This window comes from Anomalospiza imberbis, chromosome 6 (assembly GCF_031753505.1).
Source record: "Anomalospiza imberbis isolate Cuckoo-Finch-1a 21T00152 chromosome 6, ASM3175350v1, whole genome shotgun sequence".
Lineage (NCBI taxonomy): Eukaryota > Metazoa > Chordata > Aves > Passeriformes > Viduidae > Anomalospiza > Anomalospiza imberbis.
This window is the reverse complement of record NC_089686.1, coordinates 15234196-15253655: the sequence shown is the minus strand read 5'-3', so window position 1 is coordinate 15253655 and position 19460 is coordinate 15234196. Positions and strand designations below refer to the sequence as shown.

The 19460-nt window shown below is 33.4% G+C and overlaps 1 protein-coding gene across 4 annotated transcripts in view; it reads left to right on the top strand.

Annotated features, from left to right (window-relative positions):
* PPP4R4 (protein phosphatase 4 regulatory subunit 4) overlaps nt 1-19460 on the top strand; it is a 59963-nt gene that overhangs the window by 23967 nt on the left and 16536 nt on the right. For 2 of the 4 annotated variants that reach the window (XM_068192528.1, XM_068192529.1), the window contains exons 4-12: nt 5035-5182; nt 5887-5960; nt 6973-7079; nt 9580-9687; nt 11698-11819; nt 13362-13484; nt 15573-15742; nt 16764-16883; nt 18632-18709. In XM_068192528.1, the coding sequence (XP_068048629.1) occupies nt 5035-5182; nt 5887-5960; nt 6973-7079; nt 9580-9687; nt 11698-11819; nt 13362-13484; nt 15573-15742; nt 16764-16883; nt 18632-18709 (1050 nt within the window). Of the gene's footprint in view, nt 1-2740; nt 2839-5034; nt 5183-5886; nt 5961-6972; nt 7080-9579; nt 9688-11697; nt 11820-13361; nt 13485-15572; nt 15743-16763; nt 16884-18631; nt 18710-19460 lie in introns of those variants that run through there. The other 2 variants (XM_068192530.1, XR_010999825.1) reach the window with 2 other exon arrangements.

Genomic DNA, 19460 nt, shown 5'->3' with positions numbered 1-19460 from the left:
ATGACTTGAAGTTGCAAAGTAATTGGTAACCCTTCACCTTGTACCAAATATCTGCAGTTACAACCACATTATTCTGACATATGTAATGCAGTCTTTCTAAACCATTCTACTGGGTTCAAGAAAAGTTGGTTTGGATTTTTATGCTTACCATACTGAATCCATTTTTGCCTCTGGTTTTCTACTTTGAGAGCAGAATTCTTCCTAAAATTAAGGAGAAATAAGAAACACTGGGGATTTTCTACCCTTATTTTTCAGGCTGTAGAGAAGTGCTGGTCTTGGCCTATCTTCAATATGGAAATGCAGTTTTTGATTCTAGTATTAAAGTTGGTTTTTTTTTATATAGGGATTAAGAAAATATTTGGAAGTATGGTCATTTGCATGAATAGGAAAGTATTTGTACAGTGGGAGTTGGATCTCAGTGTGATCTTTGATCAGGCTGTACTTAGTTACTTTATAAAAGTATTTTCCTGTATAATATTAAAGAAATTCAACTGAAAACAGTATATGAAGAAAGAAGCATTAGAAATTGAAGATAGAAATATTTGAAATGAAGCAGACAAGTTTAATAATAAATGCAACCAATCTTTGAGCAAATTATTGAGAAAACTAGTGTGGTTTTCATCTTACAGTATCATTTAAACCCTAACTGGATGTTTTCCTAGATGATAAATTAAATGAAACCTAAGTTAATGGGCTCCAGACAGAGGTAAAAAAGTAAAATATAATGAGGTCAGTCTAAATCCAAGAGTTCCTTTAAAGTTTAAGCTTTATAAACTGAAACTTTGTGGAATGTATATGAATTAAGTTCCTTTCTGTGGCAATGGTCTTAAAAAGCCAGTTCCTCAATGGTGTGCTGTTATCTAATATTATTTATCTGTAATAGAAGTGGAGTTATAACCACTTGCACGACACTTTTAACTACAAAACAGTATTTGACATCATTAATTTGACCTATTTTTTTTTCTTAACCTTGTTTTTTATTGGCAGAATCATCCTGACTATTAAATGGAAACTTTTGTATTCTGTAAAGGCATAATTGAATTCAACTGTGATAAGAATCTTGCAAATGTAATCTGCCATTTCAGGGAAATAAACTGATTTAAATTACTGCACTTGGTTCTACTTCGTTAGCTTGGGAGTAATCATTTGCGAAATCAAATTGGCACATGAAAAATGAATTGTGTAGTAGTGTCAAAGGGCTGTTTCTTTGAAAGTATTGTTACCATATAATTGCATAAGGAAACCAGTGTACTTATTTAGCATACTTGCAGACACCCAAAGCAAAATTAATCTTTTTATTAGAACTGAGGGCAAAGCAGATGAAGAAAGAAATGGATGCAAGGAACATCCAGTCTGATTACACTGCAAATTTGTATTCATTTGTGAAAAATTGATAAACCTGATTACTTCTAGAAATGTAGAAATGGGTGTATGCAAATTGCTTATCATTCTATGAAATCTAATTAAATTAAAATTGTGTCAAAGATAATATATATTTAACATAAGTGTTTTAGATCTGAGATGAGTAAAATCAATACACCAATAAATGTGACCTACATACATAAGTAATTATAGAATTAAGTGTTAGTATTTTGGTTATGCTATTTAAACAGACATACAGTATATAATTTAGATGTTAATGTAGGAATGAGATTAGGAAGTTTTCTTTTAAAATTCTGCTGTTAAAATGAAGTTGCATTCTTGTATGTGTTCTTCTGCATAGAGAAGCCCACTCTGGATTTCTGCATGCACCTCCTCATGAACCTTGGAAGTCATTGAAATGCAGATTTAGGGAAAGCTTAGACATTCTTACAAGCATTTCTCTTTGTGCACAAAATGGCTCTTTTCAAATGATATTAATAGTATTTTTCCTGCTTTCCATCTTTGAGCTCTGCAACCGAAAGTGATGGAGGGAGATTGCAGGTGTCTATCTGAATGACTAGTAAGACATTTTTCCAAATGCTGTGATTGCAGCAAACTATGCTTATTCTTGTTGTTGTGTATAAATCAAGTTTTATTCAGTGTTGCCTGATTAGTTCCAAATTTATTTTCAGAGTTACTTACTTTCCTAATATATTAACCTCCTCTTGAAAGCTTTTCTGTAGCTGATTTTATAGTTAAAGAAAAGGTGGGGTGATTTTTATCCTTCCTTATACCGAACATTAATTTTAAGGTCCAATCTCATTATATCCTTCAGCTTCTGTAATCTCCATTATTCCTGTGTCTTTTAGTCTAAAATTTCTATCATACCAATGCAATTCTAAAATTATTTGACGATGTCTCTGCTTGCAGCATTCTTTCAAGTGAATTCTGTTGTTGCAAGACAAAATGTGCATTTAAACTAGAGATGAATTTTCATTTTTCCAGTTAATGGAAAAAACTAGGCTTTCTAAATTTTAAGTTTTGGGGCCTGAATTTAACTTGTGGACGTTAGAATAGTTAAGAACATGTTAATGCCCTTAAATTCCATTAAATATGCTTGTCTGAATAAGATAGTAAGGAAGAGCTTTTTTAGTCTGGAGTGAAAATTTGTGGAGTATCCATGTATAGAAAAATACATTACTTTCTAAATAAATAAATTTATATTAAGTAAATTTAAGTTATTCAGCTTGGGTTGTATGAAAATGTGAAGAGGAGACCCATACATTTCCAGATGTGGAACTATACAGTTCTGAGTGTAAACATCAGTGCAGGCAAGTGTGTAAGCAGTCTAGACATTTATATTTCAATGTCTCCCGAGGTCCATGAGGAGGCACATCCAGAGAATGTGTTCTTACACATGACTATCCAGAGTTATGTGGATCAGTGGAGGAGACTATTTGGAAACTTTGTTTGTTGGTAAGTAACCCTGTTTGTATTGCGTACAAGGTAAATATGTACGGAAAACTGAATTCATAGAATCACAGAATGATTTAAGTTGGAAAAGACCTTTAAGTTCATCAAGTCCAACTGTTAACCTGGCACTGCTCCATAATTTTCTGGTCTGCACTGCTGTGTTAGCATCTACAGTATGTGGATAGTTCTCTTGGTTTTCTTGGTGTGATGTTTTTTTGAACAGGTTTTAAGCCAGAATCCCAGAATTCTGGGATTCCCAGGTATTCTGATCCCAAAAATATTCAAAATACAAAATTGGTAGGTGTCTGTATTCTTTCTCGGCTGTGGCTGTAAGAGCAGTGGTGGAACAAGGACAGAGTCTGTGGAAATAAGAAGGCAGTTTTTGTGGGTGTTGAATGCAAATATTTTGTTGGAAAGCAACACAGTACTGGTTCCTTTTTCATTTGCGGGAGCAAGGACACAGAGAAAGAAACATGGTTGTGAACTGAGACAGGTAATAGAAGCTTTACCAAAAGAAACTTATCTTGAGAGACAAGTTATTGTTCTCCTTGAAATGAGTAAGCTAATAACTGTACAACTGTGTGTACAAATGGTTTGCTATTTGTGGAATGAAAACTTGTTTTTTACCAAGTCAAATAGTAATTTCTCAGATATTCTCTGCAAACTATTTTCTCAGCAAAATTCCTCTGATATGCAATGCTTAGAGACATAGAATTGTTACATTTGGAAAATCCCTAAGATAATTGTATCCAGTTGTTTACCCAGCAGCGCCATTTTCACCATGTCACTGAGTTCCATATCCAGGTGCCTTTTGAACACTTCCAGGAATGGTGGTTCCACCACGTCCCTGGCAGCCAGTTCCAGTGCCTGACCCCCCTTTCAGTGAGGAAAGCCATGCTCCAGCCTCTCTGTCCCCAGCCTGTAGCACTGCAAGGGTTTGTGTGTCCCAGGTGTAGGACCCAGTGCTTGCCTTTGTTGAACCTCAGACCATTGGCCTTGGCCTTGATATTATTTAAGACATTAAACAGGACTGACCCCAGCACTGAGCCCTGGGGATCCCCACTTGTGACTGGCTGCCAGCTGGATGTAATTCCATTCACCAACACTCAGGACCCGGCCATGCAGCCAGTTTGTAACCCAGTGAAGAGTCCAATCCATTAGCAACTATGCGCTTAGCTGTAAAATGAATATTTAAAAAAAAATAATTTCTAGGCTTATTTTTATTTTCAATTAAAAGTCCAGTTTATTTTTGATTCTGGGTGAGTGATCTGAGAAAACACTGTTCATATCTAGCAGGTTAAAAAAGAAACAAAACCACATATATAAAGTTCCAAGTAGGAAGGATGGGCTTTAGACTCCTACTGAATTTGGAGTAATTTGTAAAGTAAGAGTAATGCTTTACTAGTAGAATATTTAACTGTTTATTTTCTCAGGAAATAGATACACTTAGAAAAGTAAGCAAATAGAATGTTCACTTGGTTGATAGATATTTACAATGAATGATGTGTCAAAGATTGCATCCTGAAAGGTCTGTGCATAAATCTAAAATTTAAAATTTAAATTGCCTATTTTTAAATTAAAAAACATATTAATATTTCATTTAACTTCAACATATTAACTTTGTTTAACTTTTGAGTTTATGATTTTAAAGGCAGCCTAATTAATGACATTCTTGTGTGTCAGAGCTCAGAAATACAAATGTTTAGTTAGCTAGATAAATATTCTAGTGTATCTTGCTTTATTCTTAAGACTCTATATATGTACGTTTCATTTGCATTCCATGTTAGTCAAGGGATGAAATTTTAATTGCCTTCTGCTATTTTAGTATCTCTTACTGAATGAATGAATGAAATACTTATTTTTAATTCATGTGCATAAACAGCAGAAGTGCAATTGTTGGCTGGTCTGTTTCTACCTCTTGTTTTGTGAAGCAGAAAAATCCATGCATTGCATTGATGAAACTTAAAATCTCAAAAGATATTATAAGTAATTTTTTTTTCTTAGAAGGTTCATGATATATCATAAGAAAGTTTAATGTCTACAAATAAATTCCTGTTAAGAGAAAATAATTTTACAGTAAATTTTGTAGTTTACCCAGGTTGTTGCATATTAATTCTAAAAGTAAGTGTAAAAATTTGAATGTTCTTTCAGTACATTTCTGCCTCACTCTCTAAATTGTTATAATTTGTAATTATACAGGAGGTTCTGCATGTTGCAGGAGTGGAAATGCAGTTAACAGCTGCTGTTTCTTTTTTGACTGTTCTGCAAGAGGAGTTGGTGTCCATTCATACGTACTCCCACTCCTTCCTACACATCATTCTCCAGAACCTGGAACACAGAGATGCAGGTCAGGGCTCTACAGCTGCTCTGATGGCTGATGACCTCTACATGTTTTGTTTCCTTAGTGATCCTACAATACTGTGTCAACAGAAAGTGCAGTCACTGTGACTTTGTATCTAGACTTGCATGAATCAGAAGATTTCTGCATGATGACCACTGATATTCATACTGATATTTAAATGAAATTCTGATTGAAGCAAAAAAACCCTCTCACTTTGTCTGAAGGATTAAATCCCTAAGTTGTTTCTGAGTCTGAGCTTCTCCTGAAGTACCAGTGCTTTGCGGCTGAGAAGATGGAGGGTGGATGGTTGACATTTCTTCTGTGTTGATTATTTTTTCTTAATTTCTTTGACATTAATTTTAGAATACAAAAGAAAGAAAAGGTCTGTTGTGCAACTAGAAAATTTCAGTGGGCGTAAGAAAAGAATATGCTTCTAAATGAGGGAAATTAGCTTTATAAAGCAATCAGAGTAGTTATTAATTTTATATAGGAGTTGGAAAGGGAAAAGAAATGGGGGCAGACCTTTCTTCTTACCTATCCTACTTTGTACTCTGAAGCCTTGAATATTAATATAGTGGCTTTCAGATTCATAGCTCCTTGAAGATATGTGTAAAAAGTTAGAGCAAATTTTGTAAAACTGGTATATGTTTTGGTTTAATTGTTGTATGTACAATATAAGACATCACACATAACTCGTATCTCTTAAACAGGTGTCAGCAATGCATGGTTAGAAACTCTTCTTGCTGTAATAGAAGCTTTACCAAAAGAAACTGTCAGACATGAGGTAATACTAATCTCTTATGATAACAAAAAAAAAAAATTAAGATTGTAAGATTGTATTTCCCTGAAAGTTTTATTCACTTCAGTCAGATTTGTGACAGTTCCATACCTGTGAAAATGGTAATGGTTGTGGGACACACTGTAAGAGACAAATGGGCAAAAAGGTGAGACAGGAAAGTCACCTTAAAAAAAGTAGTGTTCTTCAGCAAATAAAGTGATTTACACTTATTTACACTGTAATGTTACTGTTACACTGTAACATTTCCACTTTCCACTGCACTTTGTATTCTCTCTAACATGTTTTCCTGCATCCTGTTTTGGTTTACAGGGTAGTATCTCATTCTATGTCTTCATGAAGAAACTACATTTTGTTTACTATTGGACTAAAATTCCAATATCTGCTAAATTGAACAAAATGCTGGAGATCCATTCCTTAGTGTATTTCAGTAGTTCTTGGTGTACCAAAACTCTAATGCACTGGAAACGCTTAATTTTTCACTGTGTAGCTCAAGACAGAAGAATAAAATCTGTCACTAAGTTATAATGCCAGTCTCCTTTAGTCAGATAATTTATTCACTTTTAAATGTTCGTATTTTGTTAAGTTTAAAAGGTTTACAACAGGCATATTGACTGTGTTTAGAATTTAAAACAATATGGAAATTTAAATATATGATTGTTTGTGTAGTATAAAATTTTTCATTGAAATAAGAGTAAAATCCAGAACTGTTTAAAAATTCAGCCTCTAAAGGGTAGAAAATAAGGTTGGAAGAAACACAGAGAAATGATTCTAGTCACCTCCAAAATTTAATTGCAGTGTAATTTTAAAGATGTCATTTTAAAAAAAGGTTGATTATTGATGTGCATAGGTGCCATTATTGTTAGTACTGATTAATTCAGTGAAAAGTTAATGACATTTGGGATATGTTTTGGTAGATTTTTTTTAAGAAGAGGAATACTTTATTTGATGCTCACAATTTTTCTGCTCATATTTCTTCTTTTTTTTTTTTTTCACATAGATCCTGAATCCTCTTGTTTCCAAAGCACAGCTTTCTCAAACACTTCAGTCCCGCTTAGTCAGTTGTAAAATCATGGGAAAAGTAGCTAACAAATTTGAAGCTCATATGTAAGTAGACTGTCAATATATTTTCATTCTACAGTGTAAACCAGTGTTTCCTTGTTTTAGTGGACAAAAATTAGTACAAGAAAAGTAGACTTTATTGCAAAGATGAAATACTTTTTTTTCACAGATCCTTTTCTTTATTTAACTGGCATGTTTAGACTTGCTGAGGTTCATAATTTTATAACTTGAGCTTGTATGTTCTTTCACAGATTTGAATGGATACCATTTTCAGGCCATTCTTCCATATTGCTTTTCTTACTAGAAAATAGGCCACACAGTGGATTTCTCTGCAATCTTACAGGCAGAAAATATAACTTCATCTCCTTTGAGTTTCTTCTCATAGGAAGAGGAATTCCGTTCCTAACTTTTTATTATGTAACCAAATCTAGCATGTAGATCTGTTTTTTTTTTCTATCCTGAATTAAAATGTAGATATAGGAGGAACTACTGCTGTTCCCTGATATTATCCAGTCCTTAGATTCAGTGTCTGTGAGTCTGGACAGAAAAGAGTGCAATGATGAAAGTAAATGTGAGTCACTCATCGGTCCAAAGCTGTTGGTGTGGTACCTTCCTTGGTCAGTTTACCCAGGCTTGTGTTAGATAGCACGACCAGTTCACCAAATGTGTTTGCTATCCGGGCAATCCGGCACAACATGACTTTGAATTACAATAGAAATCCACCGTGGGCCACTAAAGGCCCAGAAACTCTCCAGTTGAGGAAGCCCACTCTAATATTGATTTTGATCTGTCCCAAAAATGTAAGAATTCAGCATATCAGAAAAGAAGAACTACAGGACAATATGACAAGACATTTAGGAATAAATTTCTTTAGATTATGTTTTTTTTCTTCAATAAAAAAGAGCTAGAAGCACCCAAAAGGAAACTATCTAAATCTTCATTTGCTGTTTAGACTATACTAGTTGGACATTCAAAAGTTAATGAAAATGGTAGAGTAGTATTTTTTGAGAATTTTACCAAATCTTTATGTTCCAGATCTTTAGGACTCTGTCAGAATAGCAGTTGCATTTATTTATTTGATGTTCCATTCTCGTGGAAATAAGTGACTTCATGGATTACTTGGAATCTTATGTAAAATATAGTAGCATTAATTAGTAGCCATAATAATCACATCTTTTGTGGTGTTTCTTCAGCATGATTCCTGCTTTTCTGAAGCAGGAATCCCCACATTTCGGTAAACAACTCTTAGCACCTTTTCTGCACAGCCACTACTTTTTAAGAAGATAGCTCAGAATTTTCTGGGTTATCTTATTCTTCTGGTAGAGAGCTCTTGAGTGCAGTTCAGAGGCCTGAAAAGAGAGCTGGGTCCTCAGGTGCAGAATGTGGCAGACTGAGTAAAATTCAGGACGTGCTGTCATTCCCCTTTCAGAAGGACTTTTGGTGCAGGCCCAGAAGACATATCTATCCTCAGGAGTAGGCAATATATAAGCATACCTTCACTTTCTTCTACAGAATGGCACAGTTTTTCCTAATAAAATATATGCTATAATTAAAACTTTGTATTTGATGTTATTCCTAGTTTTTTTTTATATCCTGTCCTTGTCATGGAACATTAGTTTTTCTACTCTCCAATCTTCCAAGTTAAAAAATCTTTTTTTCTTTTTACATAGCCCCTAATTTAGTGTATTCTAAAATGCTGAACTCCCAAGACTACAATTTTTGAAACTTGAAGCTAAATGTTTTCTGTAAGAAGTAAATTAATTTTCACTGAAATGAAGGGAGGCTGTGCAAGCTGGCTTGAAAGTTTGCTTGTCAGTGTCTACATATTATTTATCATGAGTTTTGCAATAACATAAGGGTTTTTATAGAGATATTTTGTGAATACTTATGACAGAACCTTGGGCAGTGAAAGGAAACACAATGGCTGATTCTGCCAAGTTGTAATATGTGTTTTTACTGAAATAGGAATCAAAATTTTTATTTTGTGTCTGCCATTGATTTACATGAATACTTTGTCTGCTTGCCAGAAGGCATTGCAATAGTCAAGCTTTTAATCTTAAATTCTTTTTCTCCTTTCTTCCTAATTATGTCTTGGGAGATACCTGCATATCAAAGATGAGGTATTACAGACATTTAATTGGGATTTGCATTTCCATTTATATAATCTTTTTATTCTTTCAGTGACTATTCAGAAATTGTAACGAAGATTAGAAGGGACATGTCCTCATGTCCCTTATTACATGAGGACAGCATCCTACTAAAGTAGCCTACGTACTTTTTTTGTAGTTTATAAGAAAAAATAGATGACTATGAGCAAATTATAATGGCTGTAATTATTCCTTTTCCTGTTTATTTGTAACACATAGTTGCACCCAATGTACAATATTCTTTTCTAATTACTGATTATCAGAAAAATCCTTTACTGAGTGAGATAAATTTGTAATATATGGGATAAACAAATAATATGTGAGTAAAGTTCAGTAATACTCAGTAGATTTTATATATTCTTGTTCTATATATTAATAAAAAATGTTCACACTTTTAGTGTTAAAAGAGAGGTTCTTCCATTGGTAAAATCATTGTGCCAGGATGTGGAATATGAAGTTAGAACTTGCATGTGTCGGCAACTGGAACATGTAGCTCGAGGAGTAGGGTGAGTGCAATTTGCCTGACTGATCTTAAATGCAAAATATTTCTCTAAAATGTAAACCTAAAAACTCCTTTTAAAATGGCTCAATTCATGCATACTCAATAATGAATTTGGAATGTACAGATGTGTTCTTAGTAATTGGTTGTTGTCTCTTTTCCACTTATAGATTTTTCTTTCTCTTTTATAGTAAAATTGCTGAACCATAAATCCAGCAGATTTTTTAAATAATGACTTCATCTGTAGCTTCTTGAAATTATTTCAATTATACATTGGTGGTATTTGTCTTATTTAAAAATTCTGACAAGTGCTAGCAGTTCTAATAATTATTGTGCAGTGTTTTGAGAAAGAATGCTAAATGGCATTTGTAATCAAATTTCAGTTCAGTATCAACTTTTACTCAAAGCTTGAAGGCCTTCAATATTCACACATAGGTTTGAAAAAGTCTGGAACTTTAATAAAAGAAGATGTTAATTACATACAGGATTAGTTTCTGAGTGAACAAATATTTTAAAATTTGAGGTCTTTCTACCTGCTATTTTGTCAGGAAGGAAAAAAAAAAGCAGTAACTTTCTTTTACAGATTGAAAATTTATCAAATAACATTCCTTACCCAGTGCTAGACAGCAGAGACAGATTAGATCTTATACTAGTAAGTAACTGTACTGGAAAGAAAATTTTCTTAATTCTGTTTAGTGTCTCTAAAATGAACTAAATTTCACTTACTCTTTCTGGGAGTTGGAAGTTTAAAAAAATCACAGGTATTACGCAGTGGCAAATGACAGCATTACTAGTAATTTACCTTGCCTTAGAAGAGTGGGTTTGATAGGGCTAAATACTTAGCTATCAATTAGTGATCTATCCTGTGTATTTTTCTTTGATTCTTTCCTCACCAGCTTTTATCTTTAGCATTAATCTATTCGTATAGACTGTTCCATCTCTGAAGTTTTTGTTTAATTCCTTCTCAGTGCTTTAGAGTATTTATCTCATGAGAAATGGTGAACATTGAGTGCTTTCAGTATGAAAGCTATTCCCGTGTGTCATGTTGAGGATGAATAAATAGTCGATAAATAAAAAGATAACTAAAAAGACATGAGCAAATTTTCTGGTAAATATTGAAGGTAAAACGTGACAACAGTCCAAATACTTATTTTTACCAGTTAGTGTTATTGCCACTAAATGATCTACCATTTTCTCATAATTTTATTTGAATGTTTAATCATTTGCTTGGAAGAATACTGTTAACACCTCTTGATTTGCTGGTAGATATAATAAACTCTGTAAGGTGCAAATTACTTTGATGCTGATTATAAACATTTGAAAGGATTATTGTTTATATTGACTTACAAAAGGGGCAGCTGTTACTGCTTTAGTCTGATTGGAATGGATATTTTGAGCATTTTTATTTCAGTATCCTGGCATTAAGTATCAGCAGTATGTTAGTAGGTCAGTACATACCAAGGCAAAAAAGGACAAACAGAACCTTTTCTTTGCTACTTTAAACCAAGGCCAAAAGTCAGTGTTTAGACTAGTTGGGAAATCAAATTTTCTCTGAGCAATAGATGTTCTCTGTAAAGAAAGCTCATCTTTGATGTATAAAATTTCCAGATACTTCAATCCAACGGGGCTCATACTTATTAAATTTTGACTTTGGACCATCATATTGAGCATATTTGATCATAAGCATTTTCTTAGTGATACAGTGGAATAGCTGGAGTCCTTTGATTTTTTTTCAGACTACATTTTCTCTAATTTATTTTGGGCTAATTTGAATGCTTTTATAATGATGAAGTTCTGCGTTTAAAGTTTGCATGTTTCCTTGGTTGACAAAGAAGAAAAGTCATGAGATTGACTGGAGGTTTTTTATTTAACTTTAATTTCCTTAGAACTTTGCCTGTCTTTTCTTCTGCACTACCCAAAAAATGTCTAAATGAGTATTTCGAGGCAGAATTCTGTTTTGCAGTGAGAGTATCGTTTCATTGTAAGTTTTCTTTTGACTGCTTGCTTCACGTTGCAGGACAGAACTGACAAAAACTGTGGTGCTTCCTGAGTTAGTGGAGCTGGCAAGAGATGAGGGCAGCAGTGTACGCCTGGCAGCTTTTGAGACCTTGGTGAATCTGCTTGATATGTTTGATGCAGGTAAGAATCTAATTTAGGTTTGCTAGCCCAATTCCTAGTGCTCTCGTGCTTCTTATAATTGTATTTAAGTGCTTTTTGTTCTGACTGCATTATTCAGACATTTCTGATTTTATTTTGTTCATTGTTCATCCTTTATATTTCCTTACATTTCATGTCTTGAAGTCCTTTATATGCAGAAAGTTTTAAGGGAGGTGAGCTAGTTGTCCATTAAATCAATTAGCATATTCCAAATTTCTAATGTAATCTGCCTAAATGGAATGAGTAAAATTACTGCAAAAATCATGGAAATATTTTGTTGCTAGTATTTAGCTAATTAATTTAGTGCTATCAGTACACAGAATACAAAGTGTTAGCTCAACAAAAATGTACAGTACAGGAACTTGGTGATGAATTACTACAATATATGGTTGTATTTAAACCATATAGAGGAGTGGATAAGGAAAATAATAAAATAGTGTAGTTTTGGGGTGAATACTGTAAATGGACTTTTTAGCACTGAGTGTTTATATCAGTAAGTATGATAGTAGGTTAATTTTCTAATTCTTGAGCCTCTGTATTTATGCTATCAAGTTTGTGCTTCTCTTTGCACCTCTCAGTCTTCACTCCTCCTCCCCCACCCCCTGCTGTAACTAATGCTTTAAGTTACTGTAAGAAGCTTAGAGAAAGCAGTCAGGGGTTATTTGCAGGTTGTTAAGGAATTTTTCTAGAAATGGGGTTGGCGTGGGTTTTGCTTTCATGGCTGAACTAGAAAATGAACACTTTTGAAAGTAGATGACCCAAAACTACATCCTAGAGTTTCTCTCCTGCAATATCAAAATATTTCTCCAAGGCCAATCTAACTTTGTTCAGCTACAATTATTTGCTGAATTTTGCTGTTGATCTGCCATTAAAAAAATCATTATCCCTTTAAAACGCAAACATTTTAATACAATGATTTTATTTAACATACGTCCAAAGATATAAATTTCTTCAAACATTTGCTTGTTTATTTTATAAGGACACAGAGTGTTTGGATTTGGCTTTAATTCCTAATTTATTTAATTTCTTTCCTGTGTCTTTAATTATTTTGTTTCTTTATGAATTTATTGTATACCAAAAGATTTTGAAACACTTCTCAGTAGGTTTAAAAAATTAACTTACAGAATATCCTGAGTTTTCTATTTACTGTCACAGTCATGTTCAGTCTTGATCTCCCTGTATTCCTACTACTGTAGTAAATCTTGTAGGAGTACTGCAGTATTCTTTCTCTCTTTATATTCTTGGTGGATGGAGAAGGTAGTCTCTGTTTATTTATTCTCTGCTTCCTCCTTTATTGAGGGATGCCTTTTCACTAAGAACAAACAAAAAATGAACATAACAGGAAAGGTACTAAATTTAGGATCATTCTCTCTACCTCTTTTGTATCTTCAGTGAGTGCCTGCCAGAAGTAATCCTGAGAATGTTAAATGAAATTTTTCACAATTTACGACAGAAGGTCAGTCTCTGTGCTCTTTTTAAAATGTTGACAAATGGCTAACTCTAAAAATTTCTTTTGTTTTTCAGATGATCGGAGTCAAACTGTTCTCCCATTAGTGAAATCGTTCTGTGAAAAATCCTTCAAAACAGATGAATCTATTCTAGTTTCTTTATCTTTCCATTTAGGGAAACTGTGTAATGGATTATATGGTATGATTTAATTTCTTTTAAAAAATCTTAAACATGAGGAAAGATTGGAGAATTTGAACCCCTTGGAATGGGGGGGAAAAATGAAATGTTAGTTAGATTTTGGAAATTTCATCTTAGGGTGACCATCTGGTTATTGTTTATTGTTATTTTTGGGTCAAAGATGGAAACAGGGTGTTTCATCTTTATTGGTTTGACTGATATTTTTGGGTATTCTGAAGCTTGTGATTTGGATGATTGAATTTTTGAAACTAGAAACGTTTGAAAACATTATGATGTTAACTTTGTTCTTTTCTGTGCTTGATCTCCTTTTTAAGGCACAGTGCAGAGTGTGGGCCATAAGGAACTTCAGGGGAGAAAGGAGATCTAATGCCATGTGTATTCCCCAGCTGCAGCTGAGACCAAATCTGTACTTGTAATTTTTACATCCATAATCTGTGCTTGAATTTTCATTTGAGCGCAGCACAACTTTCCTTGACAGTTCTGCCTACCATATAGTACCTGTGGAGGAACAGCACAGAATCATGGCTTTACATTTTAATTTTCCCCTAGACTCCTAAAACCTTTGATACTTCCTACAGCTTTTTAAAATGAACCTTCATGATTATGTTAGAGACGATCAAAGTGACCATTGCTTCACTATGGATTACTTGAAATGGTGTTCAAAATGTTATTTCCAGAAACAGAGAGCTAGGACAGTCCATCCTGTGTTTATCATGTTTTTCCAGTCTTCTTTTCTCTAGGTTTAATGACTAACTCCTGATCTTTCTTCACCTCTGAAATGCATCTGACAAGTTCATATTTTTCTTGAGGTGTTACGCCTTAGTACATTTGAATGAAGTGAAGGGGTTACTTCACATGTCTTGCCAGATATATTGCTGTTCACATTTTTAAGTGTGAAAAATTGCCTTTTTAAAAAAGTCTAGCAGCTAGTTAGTCTTTCCTGGCCTTGTGCAGGTGATGCAGATCAGGCTAAGCATGGTACCTTACTGCTGTCCTACTGGAATAATAGTCTAAAGTTTTAAGACCATATGTCCAGTTACTGAAGTTCTTTTTAAACTGTTTTTCTGAAGAATAAACATTCTCTGTCCTTGGTTGATGCTTTCAGAATGCTGAATAAGGAAAGCCTCTTGTCTAGCATCCAGAAGATCAATGAAAATACTGACTAGTACCACAGCTAGGATAGAACTTACTTTATACAATTGCCTATCTTTTCATTGGTATATGGGTAGTTTTGGAGCACTTTTATAGTTTTTAATCTATCATTCCTGTTCCCTTATTGTGAAAGTCATGACCATTATTGCCTCTTTGGTTTCACAGGTATTGTTATGATATACTAGAAGGAAATTGAATCAGTTTCACAACTTTTCCTTTTGCCATGTTGGCTACTGCTATTTTTTGGGGCGGATATATGTGGGTGTATTGGTACTTAGTAGTAGATTTTTTTTGTTGTTTTTTCAGTTTGTTTCACATGTTTTTCAAACATGTGAAAGTAACCTGACTTATGTAATTATATGGCTTGTCCTTTCTCTCTCCAGCTATTAAATATAAGTACTACTTCAGCCCTTTTCTATTCTGTTATTTAAGATTTCAACAGCTAGTACTTTGAGTACTAGAATGAAGCATATCTGACTGCATATTTTGAAAACCTCTTGTTTAAGATACACTGACCTGTTGTTTCTCTACTTAAAGCTTGAATTTTTGTCAGAGTAATTAATTGTACTCAATTTGATGATATTGGTGGAATTTAAAAAAAAAAAAATTATTAAGCAATTCAGCATTCTTGGTACCAATGAATGATAGCTTTCCCTTGCCCTCTGGAATAGAAAATTCAGCCTTTTCTTGGTTATTCTCTTATTACCTAATGTACTTGTAGTTTTTAAATTCTTCTTGCTAGTTACATTCCAGTTTGTTCTGAGTAGTTGTCTGTAGTGATTATACTCTGCTAGATTCAAGGGAGGTAGAAGGAAGAGGAGGGATAAAATCAAGGTATTTGATATTTTAAAATAAGATTTGTTTGGGTACATTATTAATAGCATTTGTAATGAGGAAAGTTTGTTGTTTTGTTTGGCTTTTTTTTTTTTTTTTGAGGCATTTTTACTCCTGAACAGCACTTGCGGTTTTTGGAATTTTATAAGAAGCTTTCCACATTGGGTTTACAGCAGGAAAATGGGTATAATGATAATCAACTACATCTGCAAACTCTGGAACAGGAAAAGAAGTATATTTCAGTGAGGAAGAACTGTGCTTACAATTTTCCAGTAAGTAATATTAATTTAAGGTTTGATCTTGTGTTGTGCATGCAGTTCTCTAAATTGGACTGTACAAGTGATACAGGAGTTATTCCCAAATTGTTCACTATTAGCTAGATTTTAGCTCTTTCCTGCAAAGTTTCAGTTAGTGAGGTTGTGCAAAAGAGTTAGCAGGAAATACTATTCTTTGCAGAGCCTCAGAAAATTATTGGCAAATTTGGACTGTGGAAATGGTGTTCTAAGACTTTACTGGTCTTATTCTTTCCTGCATATTTTCTCCAAATGCTTAACACAAAGGGTTTGGGAAAAGGTCTGTGAAACAGAGTCCCCAGAATTTCAAACCACTTGAATCTACACTTTCACATTCATTATGTGTCACATCATTCTTGGGAGTTAGAGATTGAAACTGAATGCTCAGGTTGATGTTTTAGTCATGTTCCTGCCTGAGTACAGAAACTCTTTTCAATTTTATGTGAGGCTTTAAATACACCAGTCATATTTTTATAAATCTACTTTGTATTTTGACATTCTGCATTTGTATTCAATGAAAACATGTTTGCACCAAGAGCCTAGACAGCTGTTTTCTCTTCTGCCTTTTAAAGGCAAACACACTGTATGTGGGTAGACATCTGTTGGTTTATTTGAGCAAAACCAAGGTATCTACAAACACAATCATATTGAAATTCAGATTCTTGCTTTGTTGCTTGCTAAAATGTTTGTTTTTGAAGTATCCATTTGCAGTTTTTGCTAGAGTACAGAAATATTAACAATATTTATAAATCTGAAGTTTTATATCTCATGGTTTTAGTCCTTACCTTCAAAAAAGCAGCCTGCAGCATGTCTGGAAGATAAATTCTGTTTAGGTCTCAACTCTGGATTTTGTCTGGTGCCTATGTTTTACAAGGCCAGCAAAACCTCCACATGTCCTCACTAAAATAATAAGCTGTTACCTCTCAGACTCATCTGATAATCTCTGCTAGTGTCATCCTTTAGCTGTGTAGTTAAAAAAGGACTTTTTTTCCTTCCACAGGCCATGATTGTTTTTGTGGATCCAAAGAACTTCCATTTAGAACTTTATTCTATATTCTTCTGCCTTTGTCATGACCCCGAAGTTCCTGTCAGATATACCATGGCCATAAGTTTCTTTGAGGTAAGTCTACAATGGTTCTTTGTTACTGCTTACATGGTTTTATTTTGTTTTTGTCTTTAGGCTTACATTTGTGGCTGTTCAACCAAAATAAAAAGACATGAGAAAATGTATTGAAATTATTTAGTTCATCAAGGATGTTCAGTTCTGTCTGACCTCTGTATATAGCCCATATACACACAGAATTTTATTTAAGTTGTGTGAAATTTGTCTACAAGAGATTACTGCTAGATCAGATTGTAAGGAGCAAAAGCTAGAAGAAACTTTTGGTCATCTAGTACCACAAACATAAACAAATGTAGTAACATAATATTTGAAGTTTTTCAATAGTATTAGAAAACAGAAAAATGGCAGAAAGGAACTTCCCTCTTTTGTGCCTGAAAACCTTTAGAACTGTAGTTTGCTGGTATATGTGAGGAATATTTTTGTGGAACAAATCTAAATGAAATGCTCAATTTAATATGAAACTACTTGGAAATTTATGCAGATGTAACAGCATATGTATTCTTATATTTCCATTCAACTTATATAAATTCTACTCTGTTATTATCATAAAATTAAAAAAAAATTTACAAATGCATAGGTAATATTAACTATGTGGAGTGAATTCCAGAAATTAAAATGTGTTTCAAAACACTCTTGTGTTTCAGTCTTTGAGCTTAGCTTTGATTCCATTGTGTTGCTGAGGAAATTGGTAAATTAAACAGTTTGCTGAAAACTTTTAAAATGAATAGTAGAGAGAAAAACGGCTTTTTTTTTCCACCATTGTAAGAAAGATGTATGGAATTTCAGTTCTCATTACCTATTGATGTCTTGTTTTAATGAATGATAGTCCAACATAATTGTTGAAACTGTAAAATCAGCATCTAATTCTACATATTTTGTTTTAGCTGTGTAGCACTATTAAGGTACTGCCTGAATATAAGGGAAGTATTCTAGCTAATTTAAAAAAAAAAACTGTAAAATTATACCTTAGTCTAAATGTACATTTAGTTCTCATTGATTTAATTTTAACAGCTTAACTAGACAACCACGTGACTGACAAAAATGAGTAATTTATGGCATTCCCTGCTATCTGTATTACTTTCCAAAAAGTAAAAGTCCTTGTAGCAGTTTCATCTTGATTGGAAATAAGCTCTTATTTTCACTTGGCTTAAAGAAACATTAAGAAACATCATCTAAATATTTCTTATGGCAAAAAAAAAATCTCATTCCTCAAGTTTATGTTATGCTTGCTATAAAACCTTTTTAATAGCATGGAGATGGATTGCTGGTGTTTTTTAAAAATTTACATGAGACTTATGAATCACATGAGTCACAGTCAAAACCGAAAAGGAGTAAGGAGTGAAAACTTCAGGTGGAAGGTTGGGGAAACTTAAAATCCAGCACAGGATAAGAAAAATTGTGTTTCATCTTCTAAATTATACAGCAGGCTGACTCTTAACTCTTCTAATTTACAGCATTTGAATATTCTGCAAGGAAATTTCTAGCCTTGCAGTGCAGCCTAAAAATGTGAAATAGAGTTAATTCTATAAGAATATTTCATAGTTAGATAATAGACCTGTTTCTTGTCTCATGTTCTTTATATAAGCATATTTTTAATGTGATCAGTGGGAAAGTACACAACTTTAAGAAGCTGATATTAAACACTTTTTTCTGTGTCTCTTCATGCTTGCTGTAAAGTAAGAAAGCAGTGTTGTGCCATAGAACTAAAGAATTTTTCACCTTGCTAACTTACTGTCATTTTTTAGGTTGCTAAGCTTTTAAATTCTGATGTGTATACAATACATAAAGAACTGGTTACGCTATTGCAGGATGAGTCACTGGAGGTAATTCACTTTTACTGGAACTTTTTTTGCTTGCTACATTGAGGCAGATTACCTTCATGTTTAATAACTCTTCACTAACACAGTAGAGTAACAATTTGAAATGATTAACAGCTTTTACTTCTATTGCACAGACCCGGCATAAAGATGCCAGCCTTCTGTGAATAAAAAGGAGGAAAAAAGGAAGGTGTTTGAATTTAGTAAGCCCACACTAAATTTATTAGCTTTTAAAAATACTAATTCTAAATAGTTTTAATTACTGTATTATTTATTACCTTACAAACTCTAAAAAGCTTTGGTTTTGGTACTCTATTAAAATAATAGTTGATAAGATTCAAGGTCTTTTGCTTTGTTTTATTTTTATTGTCCAATTGAAGAGGAGATAAAGAAGTTGTGTATGGTTCAAAGATCAAAATTTACAGAAAGAGTTTTTGTCCAAGGTGCATAGAACATGAATCAGTTATATTGCAGTTAACACAGTGAGACTTTTTAGGATGGAAAGAAGAGACGTATTTATATTCAAGAAAAAAATCACCATTTCCTCTGTTACAGCTTCTCCAGTAGTAAGTTAGACTACTCTGGTTAGAAAGCTTGTCTGATCACATAAATAAAACCTGATACCTGCAATACTTATATTGCTTACTGCATTAAAATATCAGCCATCAATAGAACTAATCAGTGCAACTAATCTCCTTTTTTTTTCAATATGAGAGAGCTGTAACTTGAAAGGTGTCAGCCGGGATATGTTGGTGAG